Below are 17,866 nucleotides of genomic sequence, written 5' to 3'. Positions count from 1 at the left end.
CAAGAAACGGGATCTCTCCATTTTTCTCCGTTTCCATGGTCAAGCAAATGCTACGATGGAGGGAGTTAAGATGTTCCAGAAATGCAGGAAACGTTCATGCTCCATGTGGCCAAACATCAAAAGTGTCGTCCACATATCTCCAGAAACATTTAGGTTTTAACACCGCTGCCTGAAGTGCTTTATCCTCTAAGTCTTCCATAAAAAAGTTAGCTAGTACGGGAGACAAAGAACTATCCATAGCAACACCGTTGGTCTGCTCAAAATATTGTTCGTTAAATAAAACGTACGTCGGCAAATGTTTGAAAAGATATAAGATGTCCTCCTCCAACTTAATTCCTATAAATAGTAATGAATCCACCAAAAGCACTCGTGTGAACAAGCGACAACATCGAAACTCACTAAAATGTCAGCTGGTTCGAGACGCAAAGTCTTCAGTCGCTGTATAAAATCTATTGAGTTTCGAATGAGATGTTCACATTTTTCTACTAATGGGCTTAGAAGAAAAGCCAGGTGTTTTGCCAGGTAATATGTCGGGGTTCCTATATTGCTCATGATATGGCGAAGAGGAACCGTTGCCTTAGATTCGTGGTGGAACTGGCGCTTGTACTCTTAAGCTCTTTTTAAGACTTCAGGAAACTGGCTGGATTTGAGGAGAGGATTGAGTATGATCTTCAATAAGTGCTTAGGCAGAGACATGAACTGATAGAGTCCTGCCCTGGGTTCTGTTAATATTTCTACCAAGTACTAGTTCTTTAGCATTTTTTCTTCCAGAGATATCTGACTCGAAAGAAGGCCAAAAAACTTGAATTTTTTTTTGCATGTTTTGGTTTACTCTTGGGTTACTATATTTTTCTGATTCAAGGTCAAAAGCTGTATAAGATTTGAAAACAGGAGGTTCCTTGTTGCTGTTCCCTTATACTAAGGAAGGTTCAATCGTTGTGGTTAGCTCGCTTCCACCACACACTTGTCGAGGAGCTCCTCAGATATTAGTCCACAGTTTCCGACGTATTGGGTATTATGAGCTCAAATTTTGCATGAGTTCATTACTATGGTATATCTGAACCCATCGCCAATATGAACAAAATAGGAAGTGGAAGGGTAGTAAACTTTTGAAAAGTGTGATTACTGGGGATGGAATGACCCATTTTCGTCTCCTGTGTTATTTCTTTTATAAATGTGATTGTCGCTCCTGATTTGTCCTTGTGCAAAATCCATGGGATCCAGCATTTGGGTTCCGTCTTCTTTGTATTTAACTCTTGTCAATGCTCTAATATCATAATCGGCACTATAACATTAATACCTATTCATATGGTTTCAGTTGACGCCATATTGAAAGCTGTGCGGCTACGCAGAATTTGTGGCATTCTGTATGAACGGTAGTTCTCGAGCGCACTACAGAAAGCCATAAGCTGTGACGCCACATTAGCTGCATGTGTGAACCAGGCTTAAGAATAAGCTACTGTCTGTCGTGGTCAGACAATCCACTCAGTATTTGACTGAAAGGACTACAGGCTTTTTCATACACTAATCAATAAAATGAGTGTCAGTCAGTAGGGCTTATGCAGCTATCTGTCACTCGAACAGCTATTTCTACTTCCGGTACCACAATCTAACATAACAGTCACGACACTCATTGCTGTAAACTAGAGGTGGCACCAAATACAATTCAAACTCGCGCGCCTCACCCAGCAGAACACGTTACGAAACAAATGAACGCCACACAGCCACAACAACACGTAATGGCAGCGAAAACTCCGCCTATGTTTTGAGTAATCAGAAAAACTGCATTGCCACGCGAACACAGGCAAAGAAGTAAGCCTATTTACTTCGCCAACAACACAGGAAAACGTACCACAACTTCAAAACTGTAAGTAACAGAAACAAAACATGATACAGTCTTATTTCCGTTCGTAAATGCATAACAAACAGAAAATAAATTACGTTTTTGATGTTTGCAGATGACAAGTTGTATATTGTGTAGCAGAACAGCTACCAAAACAAGAGGACAATAACATCATGTAAGCTATGTTACTGTTCGCCAGTTAAGTTATAAATGCAACCTTCACATAATGCTGTAAACGACGCAAATGTTAATATGTTAACAACAAATTTACAGTAAAAAATAAAAATAGAACCCACTGACGATAGCACAAAAGTGCTGAAACATGTATGGGTGAAACAAAAAGAAAAAAGGTGTCTTGCATAAGGCGGAACTTCGCATCCCATTTCCCCAATAACGTAACTGATAGAAATAACCGGTTAGTGGGAAGTAACGGTTACTGTGATAACCGCTCATCTGATACTGACAGTTGTTTCAATAACTGCCAACAGTGCCCCATTCCATCTGTTGACCGAAGACCGTACTACGCTTTCGCGTGATCTCATCGGAGACCTGGCTATGAAGGAGAGGATAGACCATTTGGAGTGCGTTCTGTATGTCATTGGAATAACTGTGAGACTGCGCCCCATCTGTTGATAGAACTGTGTATTATTTCGTGCGCCTTCGCTACTTTTAGCACAAACAATTAAATAAAGTTAATGTCAGAACGGTGGCTGATAGAAGCTGCAGTACAGGCATTAACAGGTACGGTTGCTCCCTTGAGCCACCGCCTTATATGTCAATTTAGTTTGAGCGGGTAGTACGAGGGTTACCATACGGAAATAACTGTCAGAGATAGATATTTTTCTCTGGCAGTTATTGGCTTACAGTTCCCGTTCTCTGGCAGTTAACGGGCTGTCACTATAGGTAACCTGAAAGTAGGTAACGGAATAACTGTGTTCCTGACTCAGTGACCCCAGTTAAAGCTCGTAGACCCTGGTGATATTTCCAGAGTGGATAGCTACTGGAGCGAACAAATATTTTCGTACTGTTACGGAAACAGCATCCCTTTTCTTCGTGATTTACGAAATATTTGAATTTTTTTGTCTTTGAGAGTTTGTGTAATATCAGAAGACAGATGTTTCTAAAAATTATTCTAAAATGAGTGCAAGTAGGCAAGTGGCAAGCTACAACACGTTCCTGAAGAAACACTTGTGTGAAGTTCGATACAACTGCAGCTTACCACATTGATATAAAAAAAAATACGCAGATGTCACCTGTTGCCACATTATATTATTCTAAGTGGGACGAGCAACTGCCAAACAGTGGGAGAAATATGCTGTTCATCTAAACACTAAGTTCTCAAAGCCAAGAATACAGTCAGAGGTGTTGTCATATGTTAAATTTGCCATTAGAGACATTTCATCCAATGACATATTTACTAGTTTATCAGTATCGGGTAAATACTGAACCTTCTGCTTTAAAAGGTGGAATATATTGTCACTTAACCCAAATTTTATTTTTACGGCTTCCATGTCCCTCTATAATATATGCACTGGTAGAAGTATAAAACATTCTGACAAAACCTGTATGCCTGAGTGCTATAATACAATAAATTTAGAGCAAACAGCTTTTTTTCCATCTTGCAGCACATTTCTCCTCCAGTGGCATGCTAATCTGGCTTACTAATAAGTCAGTGGCATCGTTTTTTAAATATCATGATCCTATAGTCTTCACATTGTGTTTCTGCTTCTTCACTTGATCCTTCTGATACAGTTTCTGTTACTGTCTGTACTTAAAATCACAGGCACTATAATTGTCCCATAATAGTTTTGCACGAAGTCTAGCGATCTGCACATTCTGATGCTTCACGCGCTTTTGCAAGAGACAAATAACTGCTCTTAATCTAAACACAGGTCTGAGTTGATGATTCAGATGTATCTGACTCTGATCTATGGAGAGCTGAAGTGGTTGTTTCTATGTGTGGGACTGTTTTATGGCTTTATACTAATTGCCGAACATTTGTGGCAGTTTCCTCTTCATTGCCAGCTGAGGTGGCTTATGTGGGACGTCGAACATTGTGGGTACTGTATTCCACACGAATTTATTAGTGTCTGCATTCATGAACTGGTTTGATTTGAAATGTAGCAAACAAAACTTAACATTATTATAAAGGTAAATAAGGTCTTTTTTCATTTGTTATTCTCATCTGCTATTCACTAGTCACTGTATGCTACTAAAATGAAACATTAGTCATTAATACACACATGTAGTTTGCAAGCGAATCTTGAGATATAGTTTAGTAACATAATGGTATATACACTACGTAATCAAATGATCTGGACACCTGGCTGAAAATGACTTACAAATTCGTGGCGTCCTCATTCGGTAAAGCTGCAATTCAATATGGGCTTTGGCCCACCCTTAGCCTTGGTGACAGCTTCCACTTTCGCAGGCATATTATCAATCAGGTGCTCCGAGGTTTCTTGGGGAATGGCAGCCCATTCTTCAAGGAGTGCTGCATTGAGGAGAGGTATCGATGTCGGTCGGTGAAGCCTGGCACGAAGTCAGCGTTCCAAAATACCCCAAAGGTGATCTATAGGATTCAGTTCAGGACTCTGTGCAGGCCAGTCCATTACAGGGATGTTATTGTCAAGTAGCCACTCCGCCACAGGCTGTGCATTATGAACAGGTGCTCAATGGTGTTGAAAGATGCAATCACCATCCCTGAATTGCTCTTCAACAGTGGAGAAAGCAAGGTGCTTAAAAGCATCAATGTAGGCCTGTGCTTAGTGACACACAAAACAACAAGGGGTGCCAGCCCCATAAATGAAAAACATGACCACACCATTACACCTCCGCCTCTGACTTTTACTTTTGGCGCTACACACGCTGGCAGACGAAGTTCACTGGGCATTCGCCATGCCCACACCCTGCCATCGGATCACCACATTGTGTACCGTGATTCGTCACTCCACACAACGTTTTTCCACTGTTCAATTGTCCAATGTTTATGCTCCTTACACCAAGCGAGGCATCGTTTGTCATTTACTGGCGTGATGTGTAGCTTATGAGCAGCCGCTGCACTATGAAATTCAAGTTTTCTCACCTGTGGTAGTACTTGCAGTGGATCCTGATGCAGTTTGGAATTCCTGTGTGATGGTCTGGATAGATGTCTGCCTATTACACATTAGGAACCTCTTCAGCTGTCGGCAGTCTCTGCCAGTCAACAGACGAGGTCGGCTTGTACACTTTTGTGCTGTAAGTGTCCCTTCACATTTCCACTTCACTATCAAATCGTAAACAGTGGACCTAGCGACGTTTAGGAGTGTGGAAATGTAGCGTACTGACTTATGACACAAGTGACACGCAATCACCTAAGCACGTCCGAAGTTCGTGAGTTCCGTGGAGCGCCCCATTCTGCTCTCTCACGAGGTCTAATGATTATTGAGGCTGCTGATATAGAGTGCCTGGCAGTAGGTGGCTGCAAAAAGCATCTAATATGAAAAACGTGTATTTTGGGGGGTGTCCAGATACTTTTGATCACATAGCGTACCTCCCAGCATCCTTAGGAAACCTAAAGAAAGACAATGTGGTGCCTTCTGCTTGTTGCTGCTGCTGCCATTTATTGCGCCACAGACGCTTCCGTTTGAACAAACCGTTGTACAAACAAAAATAAACAACCAGAATTTGCTTTCACGATCGCACCGAACTCGCCAGTTTTGCTTACTTACTGGCGCTCTGCTAGTGCAGAATATAACAAAATCGAGGCGAAGTGTTGCGACTGTTGTGTTGGACTATGACCGGTACTGGAATTAAGTTAAAGGTGTTTAATATGTTGGTGGCTTAATGAAAATTACAATGGTTAATTGTGATAATATTTAGCAAAGTGTTGTTGATGCTGACTAACAATAATTATCCCCAAAGCGCAGAAGGGCCTCAGGTCGTTTCTCTCTATAGTTTTCTAATTCCAGAAAGTGCCATTCGAGTTAGCCAAAATCTTTATTTAATCCTTTCTTAGAATATGAAGCAGAAATATACATCTAGTTTATTTATTTGAGGAAGCTGTAGGTATATTATTATAGTCAACACAGTTGAATGAGTAATAGTGAGTTATAGACATATAGTGCCAGTAACTATATTTGCACTTTCAGGTAAAGTACATCGAACACAACAACCAAGGAACATTATATTACACACATAACGTTCAGGGCGTACGATAACACCAGACAGGTCTATTACTCATATATTTCGCATGATGCACTTTGCCGCTGTCTCACACGAAATGCATTGTTCAGACAATTCCAACATCCCTTTTTGAACATGTATTTTGTGGTTTGCCTTCACAAGATAAACCAAATAGCCCCACAATTGCTCTTTGTCCAAGAGTTTCGTCAGAAGGTCAGCCAACATGTCTTCTATGTGCAAGTGGGCATGGTGATGTTCTGTCACTCTGTGTGGTCCTGGATAAAATGGTGCCTCATAACATTATGTTTTGTCCTAGCGCTAGTGACATCATTTTTAGCTAGGTTAATGACTCCATTACTGTCACACAAGATTGTTATAGGTTCCACACTTAATATGGGTTTTATGTCACATATTAATGTTCTTAGCCACAATGCTTCCTGTGTGGTATAAGATGGCGCCATAAACTCAGCCTCTATGGTACTCAATGTAACAGTTTATGCTTTTGACAGGACCATGAAATGAGGGCTGACATTAATTTAAAGGAGCAGCCGGTAGTGGAGTGCCTACCTCCCAATTCACTCCTCCCAGTCTGCATCGCTGTAGCTTTCTAGTCTTGCTTTACCTTCTCTATGCTATCTCAATTCGTGGTTTGCATTTCCTCCTAAATAACAGAATATACTTTTCACAGCTTTCCAGTGGTTTTCCTTTGGATCTCTGCAATACCTGCTCACTGCATTGGCGGCAAAAGCAATGTCAGATCGTGACGTTTGAGACAAATACTACAAACTCCCTACTGCTTCTAAATTTCGAATGTTCTTATCACATTCCGCATCTGCTTCATTTATATTTGACTTCACTCTTACTTCCACTGTAGTAGTTATGAGCTTACAATCACTCATGCCAAATTTCTTTAAGAGTTTTTCTGTATATGATGATTGATTTATGCTCGATTCTTGTCTCTCTTGATCCTTAGTGATCTGCGTATCTAAATAACGTTTAACTTCTCCCAAATCTAGCACCTTAAACTTGGTTTGCAACTGTTTCTTAAAAATTCTCATTTGGCTTTTGTTTTCAGTCAAAATAAAGAAGTTGTCCACCCATATTGCCATTATTATTGTCACTTCTCTTCCCCTTTTATAGTATATACTGGGATCTTTCTTAGATTGCTTCATATTCATATTTATTAGAGTTTTATGTAGACATCGATTCCAGCAATGTCCACTCTGTTTAGGTCCATAAATACTTTTTCGCAAACGCCAAATCTTTTCACTTTCTGATCTCGTTTTCATGATTTCTCTTGGTGAAATGACATACGTCTCCTACTCCAATTACCCATTTCAATATCCTGTTTTTACATCCATATGATGAATTGTTAGATTTTATTTTGCTGCTAAGGCTAAAAGATATCTCAATGACACATACTTGACTACAAGTGAAAAAGTTTCTTTGTAATCTACCCCTTGTTTTTGCGAATATCCTTTTATTACAAGTCGTGCTTTGTACCTTGGTGATGAATTTTGGGGGCTTTTCAAAGTGAATACCCGTCTTGCCTATAATGGTTTCTTATCTGTTTGCATATTTACCCATTCAAAGGTTTCATTCTGAGAAAATAATTCCTATTCCCTCTCCATCGCTTCTTTCCACTCTTGAGAGTTTAGGCCGCTCATTGCTTCTTCTGCTGTTGCTGACTCATCTTTAAAAGACTGGGCTGCATGCATCTGAAAATCGGGATATTCTTTCGATTTTGGTACGTGAGAAGAACGCCTTTTATTGTTCTCTTCATTTTGTTTGTCTTCAAAGTCATTGTCATCATAAATAGTCTCCAATTACCTTTGACTGTCTTCTTCCTGTTCTTCACTTTCTCTTTCTTCACATAAGGTTTTACTCATGGAACTAGGTGCAGTTACCTTACTAGTCTTGCCCTCTTCAGAGTCCTTTCTAAAGAATACTACATCTCTGCCTGTAATTATCCTTTTATCCAATGGATCCATTAGTTGGTAGCCCTTTGAATTCTCACAATAGCCTACAAAAATCTACTTTTTAGCTTTTAATTTCCATTTTCCTCTCAGCTGTTTTGGAGTGTGCGCCACTGAATCACACCCAAAAATCCTTCTTTTGTTTAGGTCAGGTTTCCTTCTTACCAATATCTCGTAGGTCGTTCTATTCCATAATGCTTTTGTAGGGTATCCATTGTTCAAATATACAGCTGTTGACACCTCCTCTGCCTAAAAATCTTTTGATAATCCAGCATCAGTTATCATGCTCCTTGCTTTTTCAGCAATGGTCCTATTAGCCCTCTTGGCAACCCCATTTGTAGATGGGCTGTACCTTATGGTAGTCTGGTGCCTGATTCCCATTTTTGCCAGACATGTTTTCAATGTCTGGTTAATATATTCTTTCTCGTTATCAGACCTGATGATCTTAATCATCTTTCCCATCTACCTTTCGACCAAGTTAGATATTTCTCAAAAGTGTCACTCACTTGGTCTTTGGAACTAAGAAAATAATCGTGAATATTCATCAATAAACTTTCGAAAATAATAACTCCCATCTAAGGATTCGCACTTCAGTGGGCCACGTACATCTGTATGTATTAACTATTAGACCTCTGCAGATTTACTTTTACTAGTCGTAAAAGGTAGCCTTGCTTGATTTCCTTTTATGCGTATCTTACAAGGGTCCTGGGATACACTGTAATTCTGTATTCCCTTTGCCGTATCCCTTATTAAAGTCATACTCTTTATTTAGGTGTGCAAGTCTGTGGTGGCAAAAAAAACCTTCCGTTGAGTATACTAAACGACTAACATTTCTATATTTACTGTCAGTGGTATCCAACTAAAAGTACCCCTTTAGTTACTTGCTGTAGCTATAACTTTACCATCTTTGTTGATTACTCTTGCTCCGTGCATGTCAAAAGTGACTGTATTTCCCTTCTTGAGAATTTCCCCTACAGCCAGTAGGCTACTCGCAACGTTTTTTTACATAATGAACATCATGTGTTGTAACCATATCAGATTCCCCTTTTACACTTAAATATAGATCTAGTTTCCCAGCCAAATGACATTGGAGCTTGCTGCAAACAGTAAATATTCCCATATGAGTCTTATCTTTAACTTCATAAAGAAGAGATTTGTCTTTAACAATATGCACAGATGCACCTGAGTCTAAAATCCATTCCAGTTGGCTATTATCCACATCTCCAAAATAGTAAAAACAGGAGAGTGCCCTACCTTTATTATTGGTCCCCTCTCTGTGCTATCAACAACATACCCCTTTTGCTGTATGTCTGACCGTGGGTTTATTTTTTGTCCGCACCAAGATGCAATATGTCCCTTTTTTGACATCTATAGCACCTCACTGAATTCTTCTTTTTCTTTTTTGAATAAAGAGCAGTTGCAGCCTCCTTCTTCAATATGTGACTGCTTGAAGTACTCTACATCTTGTAGGATTTTCACTTTAACGCTGTCGCCCATGATCAGTATACCTGATCTTCCCAGCCCCATAATCATAGGCGCATACCTTTCAGGCAGTCCTGCCAACAGTGGTGTTCCTATCCATTCGTCAACGATCTCAAACCCAATGTTTCTCAGTCGGTTCGACGTGGCTGTTATTTTATTGACGTATTCGTCTACACTCGCATTTGTCCAGCTGAGTGGTAATTAGCTCACATAATAATCCTACTTTCCTTGTACGACCTCCATCCTGAAATGCACTTCGTAATTGGTCCCAGGCTTTTTCAACGTGATTTTGCATCCCTATCCTTACTTGAATAATTCTGATCTGTGGATTCTGATCTGTGGATTTCATTGTCCCATCCACCACACCCCATAGGTCGTCCAAACATAAATACGCTTCTACTGCAAATTTTCACGATGCATAGTTTTCTCGACGCATAAGTCTTTCAATCTGCGGAATTTGGGCCGCGCTCAATTTAATGGTAACTTGATCTTTCTTGACGTAAAGAATAATACCGAAGAATAATACAAAAGGGTTGCGTTAGTGTTGTAAGGATAACTCATACTTGACGCAAGTGTACTATTTGGACCCTTATACTTATTCCAAATGCATCGCTGGTCCCATAACCTATTAGAGTCGACACAGTTGAATAAGTAATAGTGAATAAAAGACATTTAGTGCCAGTAACTATATTTGCACTTCTAGGTAAATTACATCGAACACAAAAACCAAGGAAAATTATTATACACACAAAATTCGGAGCTTACAATAGCACCAGAGAGGCCTATTATATTTCACATGATGCACTTAGCCGCTGTCTCACACGAAATATATTGTTCACACAATTCCAACATAAATAAGTTTAATTCTGACGTACTCCTCTTTGCTTGTTATTTTTTTTATCGTTTCTGATATTTTTCATACATCAGTCCAAAGATGTGATTATGAAAGGGATATATATTTTGTATCACTCAAGGAGATCTCCTTGGTATGACTTGGCTGCACTGCTTAGTGCTTATTAGAGATGGGCAAACTGAAACACGTAACTGTTTCGAAACAAATGAAACAGTACAATGTAATGTTCCGATACGCTGTTTCGAAACAGTGAAACAGTTTGTGTTTTGTAATGTAATAAACCAACACATTTTATCATCTTGAATGTCTACTGTATAAGTATGTCCATATAAACACAAATGAGGTGCGACAGCGCTAATCATGTCGCAGAAAGTATGAAACTATCACTCAAGCGTCTTGGCAGTTTCGTCCAAACATAAATACGCTTCTACTGCAAATTTTCACGATGCATAGTTTTCTCGACGCATAAGTCTTTCAATCTGCGGAATTTGGGCCACGCTCAATTTAACGGTAACTTGATCTTTCTTGACGTAAAGAATAATACCGAAGAATAATACAAAAGGGTAGCTGAAGACATAAGAACCACCACGAACGGAACTGGAGGTGGGAACAAACTGCAGAAACAATGGATATTCTACTGGGAGTCCCACATTCCGATAGTATCGGTAATATACCCATCCTGATAATTTCCATCTAGACAAAGGGAATCATTGTGGATAATAGGCACAGTGACTACAGACTCACAAATAACGCCAAATAATTCGAATAAATAACAAAATATAACAGAAAAAATTTTTGTCTTTCAAGGTGTTTAGAACCGTGCCCTTCCCGTACACCATTACACTATCAGTGATTTGTCAAACAGATTGCTTGCAATTATACCTATATCAAATTTATGTATATGTCTAATAACTGTCACTCTACGCCTTTTTTTATTCAAAATGTTGTAGGCTTACTTGCGTTTCTTAATATGATTACTGTACATGAACAGAGAAGCGTCTGTTATAAAAAAAAGTGTAATTTAACTGAATAATTTTCACATATTTATTATTTTAAATTTGAATAGTATGCGTTGTTTTATTATTTGGTTAGTGTTTATAAAGCAGATGTTACGCCATTTCGAAACAGGACAGTCAGCTAGAAACGAAGCTTAATTTTCGGATATCTTAAGGTTCATGCTATTGCTTGTCAAAAAGATTTCGACACTCTTGAAAGAGTTTCATGAAGTGGTATGTTGTGTTTCAGTACCTGTGCCGAGCCCGAATCTCGTCCGACACAGAGTGGAATGAAACATCATTGTTTCGATACAATTAGTCCGTTCCAGGCACAGATGGACTGAAACAGCCTTATTTTGAAACAACGATACAGTTTCTGTTTCTAGCTCGAGATCGAATCTGGGCCGAGACAGGGGCGGAATGAAACACCGCTGTTTCGAAACAGTGAACCACAACCGTTCCGAAACACTGAAACAGTTCCACGTATCGATACACTGTATCGAAACATAGAAACAGTGGCCAGGTCTAGTGCTTATTCTCTGTGATAAGGAGCGTGTTGTTTGTTGTTATGTGTTGTGTCCGTGGCCACGCGGTTATTGAGGTTAAGTTTGTGTTTTAGTAGTGTATGTGACAGCATAAAAAATGAAGATAAAATCGAAAGGCAAACCAATAACGAACCGGTTATCCACTGTCAAGAAATCCAATTTGAGGACCAAAAAGAAGAAATCTGGCGTTTTTCGGCCGCAAACAAATATTAAAGTGAAAAATTTTGAGAGAGAAAGTGACAGTGCAGCAGAAGAAGCGATTTCCGAAATGAGAGAGAAATATGTGAAGAAGAAAGCAACGTCTACAAAGAATGCAAGTCCAAAGGGCTTCGCCAGACCTAGGTTTTCTAACAATGGTTCGTAATCTGTGAAATAGCCCCTAGATTTTTAATTATTACTTGATGAGATAAGAGACTGGTGTAGAACCCAAGATTTTTGCGTAAATTTATTTATATTTTGCTATCTGGTATGTGATGTAAAGCTAAAACGGATTGCATCTTAAGCTTTCTAGACTGTGTGACAATGCGATGAGATGTTTTTCACAGTGTAAAAAATTGTATAGTCCTTTCAGATAGCGGTGCAGCAACTGTGGATTTACATTGTGTGGATATGAAGCTGTTTGTATGGCAAGGTGTCTGCAAGCTGCAAGTGGCCGATATGTGTGCCTAACATGTTTCTGAATGTAGTTTGTAGTTGCTTATGCGTCTTCCATTTTCGAATGATAACCATCAAAGGGTCTCGTAAACCAAGTGATGTGTAAATACTTTACTAGCGAGATTGACTTTCCAGATATTCTCTGATTGGGAAATTATACCTGTAAGGTATCGACAGACTTTGTATTAGTGAAGTAGTTCAGCGAAATTATGAAGTCCAACAAAAGAAGCCATATTCGAGTATCCTACATTTTCTGTACTGGTATATATTTCTCGCTTCCCGAGCACGGGGTCCCGGGTTCGATTCCCGGCGGGGTCAGGGATTTTTCCTGCCTCGAGATGACTGGGTGTTGTTGTTGTCGTCTTCATCATCATCATCATCATCATCATCATCATCATCATCATTTATCCCCATTACGGTCGGAGGAAGGCAACGGCAAACCACCTCCATTAGGACCTTGCCTAGTAAGGCGGTGCGGGTCTCCCGCATCGTTCCCCTACGCTCTGTAAAGAAGCATGGGACTTCATTTCCATATATCATAAGCTGTTAATCTAATTTCTAAAGTCGTTTGATACTTCAAAGAGATTGAAAGCTAGTCTCCACCGTTTGCTCGTAACTGTGAATTTGTAGTTGACTGCAATAAGATATCATTTATCTTTCATTCCTTTCAATTTCTACTGAAAGAAACTGTGAACCTATTAGTGCCAGTTGTTACTTCTCCAGCTAATTGCGTCGCCACTTGTGTATTTATTATCATATTTTGATTAGCTTCTGGTCTTTTGAGACAAATTCGAGGGCTGAAAGTCAGTAATTTTTATGATAGTTACTAGTTAGCTGCCCCACCACTCAACCTGGATGACCAGGTTGCATAATCACAATTTAATGCACTGTATTTTTCCTTTAACCCACATTGTAGACAATGTTTTGTGTGTTGATAGTGGTGGCCATAAGTATAAAGACCAGGTCGCTGCAGTTATCCCTGCTGGTCTCTTCATCTCTGCATAACTACTAACTTCATACAGTGCTGCACTCTAAGACAAATCCCTTCAGGAAGGACTTCCTAATACATAAATATATGTTAGATTACAAATACATGTTTTTTAGAAATCATTTTCTAGTTATTGCCAGTCTCAATTTTATGTCCTCTCGACTATGGCCAACATCAGTCTATTTCTACATTACATAGATACTCTGCAAGCCACCATACGGTGCATGGTACTCTGTACCACTGGTAGTCATTTCCTTCCCTGTTCCTGTCGCAAATAGATAGAGGGAAAAACAGCTGCATCTATCCCTCCATATAAGTCCTAATTTCTTGAATCTTATCTTCCTGACCGTTAAGCATAATGTATGTTGGCAACAGTAGAATCATTCGGCAGTCAGCTGCAAGTACTGGTTCTCTAAATTTTATGATTAGTGTTTATCGAAAAGAAAGTTGTCTTCCCTCTGTGTATTCCCATTTGAATCCCTGAAGGATCTCCGTAACACATGTTGTTTGAACCTATCAGAAACAAATCTAGCAGCCCGCCTCTGAATTGCTTCAATAACTTCCTTCAATGAAACCTGGTACGAATCCCAAACACTCGAAGTATTGAGGAATAGGGTGCACCAATGGTCTCCTTTATGGAGGAAACACCCTTTCCTAAAATTCTCCCAATAAACCAAAGTTGACCATTCATCTATACTACCACATTCTATTCCATATCACTTTGCAATGTTATGCACATATATTTAAATTACCTGACTATGTCAAACAGGACACTAGTAATAATGTAAGTGTGAATTACAGGTTTGTTCTTCCTGCTCATCCTAATTAACTTCCATATTTCCACATTTAGAGCTTGGTGTGGTTCATCACACCAACTAGAAATTTTGTCTAAGTTGTCTTTTATCTTCCTACAGTCACTCAACTTCGACACCTTACGGTATACCACATCATCATCAGCAAACAACAACAGGTTGCTGCCACCATCACCAAATCATTTATGCTTATAGAGAACAACAGAGGTCCTATCACAGTTCCCTGGGGTTCTCCTGATACTATTGTCTCTTATGAACATTCCCCATTGAGGAAAACGTACTGGGTTCTATTATGTAAGAGGTCTTCTAGCCACTTGCATATCTGTGAATGTATTCCGTAGCTCATACCTGCAATATGGCACTGTGTCACTTTCCAGAAATCTAGACATATGGAATCTGGGGTCAGCGGAGGCATCTGATCCTACCCATCGGCTTTGACCCGTTACGTAAGGGTGTTGTGGTGTGTGATGTCATGACAGCACTGAGTTTAGATTACGAGTATGTTGTGTTTGTAGATGTCATCTTGTTGCGGTTGGAGGTGTCCTCTGGTTGTGTGTGTAGGGTCTGCATGTTATGTGGTGTATTGGGTTCATTTGGGTGTTGGGGGTTGAAGTGTGCATTTATCGGTCGTGACTGTTATAGAAGAACTGAAATTAGTTTCAGTGAGTTAAGAATTAAGTTTTCGTTGTGTTTGTGTTATTGCGGTGTCGTTTGGTGTTATTGGTTTGCTGTTTGTCGCACGGCAAGTCATTTAATACAATTTTTGGCTTCTCTTGTTAGGTATGGATATGACTTCTAAGCTTAATAGTGCACGTCTGCAGGCTGAAATGGGGGACGACATGTTGTCTGTCATTAAGTTTCTGCAACTTTTTGGGCCTGTGGTGGAGATGGTGAAATGCAGCGTATGCAAGCAGAATATGTGAGTTGGATTTTGTGTGTGTGTGTGTGGGGGGGGGGGGGGGGGGAGATTGGCGTGGATTATTGTTGAGTCAGTGTTATTTACTGCATGTGTTGGTGGTTGATGTTTCGGTATCGGCACTTGTGGTGGATTTATGTATCGTAGGGGAAATACTCGATTTTGATTTTTTTGGTATCGTGAGTTGTATTTAAGCTATATAGATCATGGGAAGTGACCAATTCCAATGTGTCACTGTAGATATGTTTTTTGGTATCATGAGCTGCCGTTCACCTATATAGGTCAAGGGAAGTGTCGGATTCCAATGTGTTGCTATAGCTGTGTTTTGGTATCGTGAGCTGCTGTTGACCTGTATAGGTCAAGGGAAGTTCCCGATTCCAATGTGTCGTAGCTATGTGTGTTTTGGTATCGGGAGCTGCTGTTGAACTATACTGGTCAATGGAAGTGTCAGATTCCAATTTTTGCTGTTTTAGGCGTTGGTTTTGTGGTAGTTGCTTTTAATTTTGTGGTATCGACAATTGCGGTTGAGCTATGTAGGTGAAGGGAAGTGACCAATTCCTTTTGATATTGTAAGTGTAGCACAATTTGGGAATTTTGTGGTGTTTTGATGTCATCGTTTTGCGTGGTTTGGGATTTTTTTTTTTTTGTGTGTGTGTGTGTGTGTGTGTGTGTGTGTGTGTGTGTGTGTTTATATTTAGTTTGCCCCCACCCAAAAAACCCCAAATTCATGTGCTGTTCCCGTTAGTTTGGAGGGAGAGGTGTTTGTTTTATATGTATTTTAGTGTTCGTTGTCGTATTTATGTAATGATGTCATAGGCGCCATATTGGAGATGTTGAGAATGATCATTTCCGCCATATTGGTGACATCATGGGTCAAAGCAGATGGGTGGAATCGGACACTTGTGTAATCCCGGAATCTGCTTGTTGACCTTCATCCATAGTTCACAGTATATCGTGTGATAAATGGGTGAGCTGTGTACCACACTAGTGATGCTTTCTAAAGCCATGCTGATTCATGGACATAAGCTTCTCAGTCTGAAGAAAGTTTTATTACATTTGAACTGAGAATATGTTCAAGGATTCTGCAGCAAACGTAAGTTAGGGATATTGGTCTGTAATTTTGGAGGTCCGTTCATTTATCCTTCTTATTTACTGGAATCACCTGTACTTTTTTCCAATCACCCAGGGCATTGTGCTGGGTGAGAGATTTGTGATAAACGCAGTATATGTAAGAGCCAATGCTGTAGAGTACTCTTTGTAAAATTGAGTTGGGTTTCCATGCAGACCTGATAATTTATTTGCTTTCAAATCTTTCAGTTGTTTCTCTATGCCAGGGATGCTTATTACTATGTGGTCCATGTGGTAGCTTGTCCGAAGATCAAATGACAGTATTTTTGCAAGATTCTCCTGTGTGAACAATTTCTTGCATGTGAAATTTAAAACTTTAGCTTTCGATTTGTCGTCTTCAACTGCCACACCAGACTGGTCAACAAGGGACTGAATGGAAACCTTAGACCTACATAGCAATTTTACATAGGACTAGAATTTCCTCGGGTTCTCTGCCAGATCTTTTGCTAAGGTATGACAGCAGTAGTTATATGCTTCGCGTATAGGCCTATATCTTTTAACAGATGCATGAATCTCTACTAACCTTTGCTTGTCGTCACTTGTGTGTTCTCTTTTGAACCGAGAGTGCAACAGCTCTGCTTCCTCACATCTTCCGATTTCGTTATGAAACCATTATGGGTCTTTTCCATCCTATATCCACTTGCTAGGTGCGTAACTCCCCAGACCACAATTTGTAATCTGTGTAGACTTTGTCCATAATTCCTCTACACCCATTTTACTGGAACTTAAGTGATTTGACTTTATACTGTCTGAATGATATGCTAACAACTGCTTATCTGCTCTTTCTAGCAGAAACACTCTCCTAGTCTTCTTGACTGATTTATTAAATGATGACTAACTAACTGAAACCCTCAGCTGCCGACATGTGTTGTTGATATACCTCGATGTGGACAGCTGAAAATGTGTGCCCCGACTGGGACTCGAACCCGGGAACTCCTGCTTACATGGCAGACGCTCTATCCATCTGAGCCACCGAGGACACAGATGAATAGCGCGACTGCAGGGAGTTATCCCTTGCACGCTTCCCGTGAGACTCACACTCCTAACTGTCCACAATTCTACATATGTAAAGTACCTTATAGACATTTGCCCATCCACTCATTACTTGCGCACGCTTTGGCGATTCCCGTAAGAGTTTGGGCAACGTGTGCGCATTCGCACAGACGGAGGTCAATGGCTGGGTAGCCTTTTAACTATATATATGAAGACAGTAACTGTTCATGAAAGAACAGATACTGCTGATGACCGTGCAGCTTTTCCCTGGAATAAATGATGACTAACTAACTGAAACCCTCAGCTGCCGACAGGTGTTGTTGATATACCTCGATGTGGACAGCTGAAAATGTGTGCCCCAACCGGGACTCGAACCCGGGATCTCCTGCTTACATGGCAGACGCTCTATCCATCTGAGCCACCGAGGACACAGATGAATAGCGCGACTGCAGGGACTTATCCCTTGCACGCTTCCCGTGAGACTCACACTCCCAACTGTCCACAATTCTACATATGT

The 17,866-nt window shown here is 40.1% G+C and overlaps 1 protein-coding gene and 1 non-coding gene across 2 annotated transcripts in view; one reads left to right on the top strand and one right to left on the bottom strand.

Moving 5' to 3' along the window:
* Window positions 1–11,854: 11,854 nt before the first annotated feature.
* Window positions 11,855–17,866, top strand: part of LOC126174576 (nucleolar complex protein 2 homolog) — a 157,869-nt gene continuing 151,857 nt past the window's right edge. The window contains exon 1 of the mRNA XM_049921046.1: window positions 11,855–12,214. Coding sequence (XP_049777003.1) covers window positions 11,956–12,214 — 259 coding nt within the window. The 5' untranslated portion in view covers window positions 11,855–11,955. The remainder of the gene's footprint in view (window positions 12,215–17,866) is intronic.
* Trnat-ugu (transfer RNA threonine (anticodon UGU)) lies at window positions 17,704–17,777 on the bottom strand. The gene has a single exon. It is a non-coding gene; the product is annotated as a tRNA-Thr (tRNA).

The sequence above is a fragment of the Schistocerca cancellata genome, chromosome 1 (genome assembly GCF_023864275.1).
Source record: "Schistocerca cancellata isolate TAMUIC-IGC-003103 chromosome 1, iqSchCanc2.1, whole genome shotgun sequence".
NCBI lineage: Eukaryota > Metazoa > Arthropoda > Insecta > Orthoptera > Acrididae > Schistocerca > Schistocerca cancellata.
The sequence above is the reverse complement of the archived record's forward strand: the minus strand, read 5'-3'. Positions and strand labels throughout refer to the sequence as shown.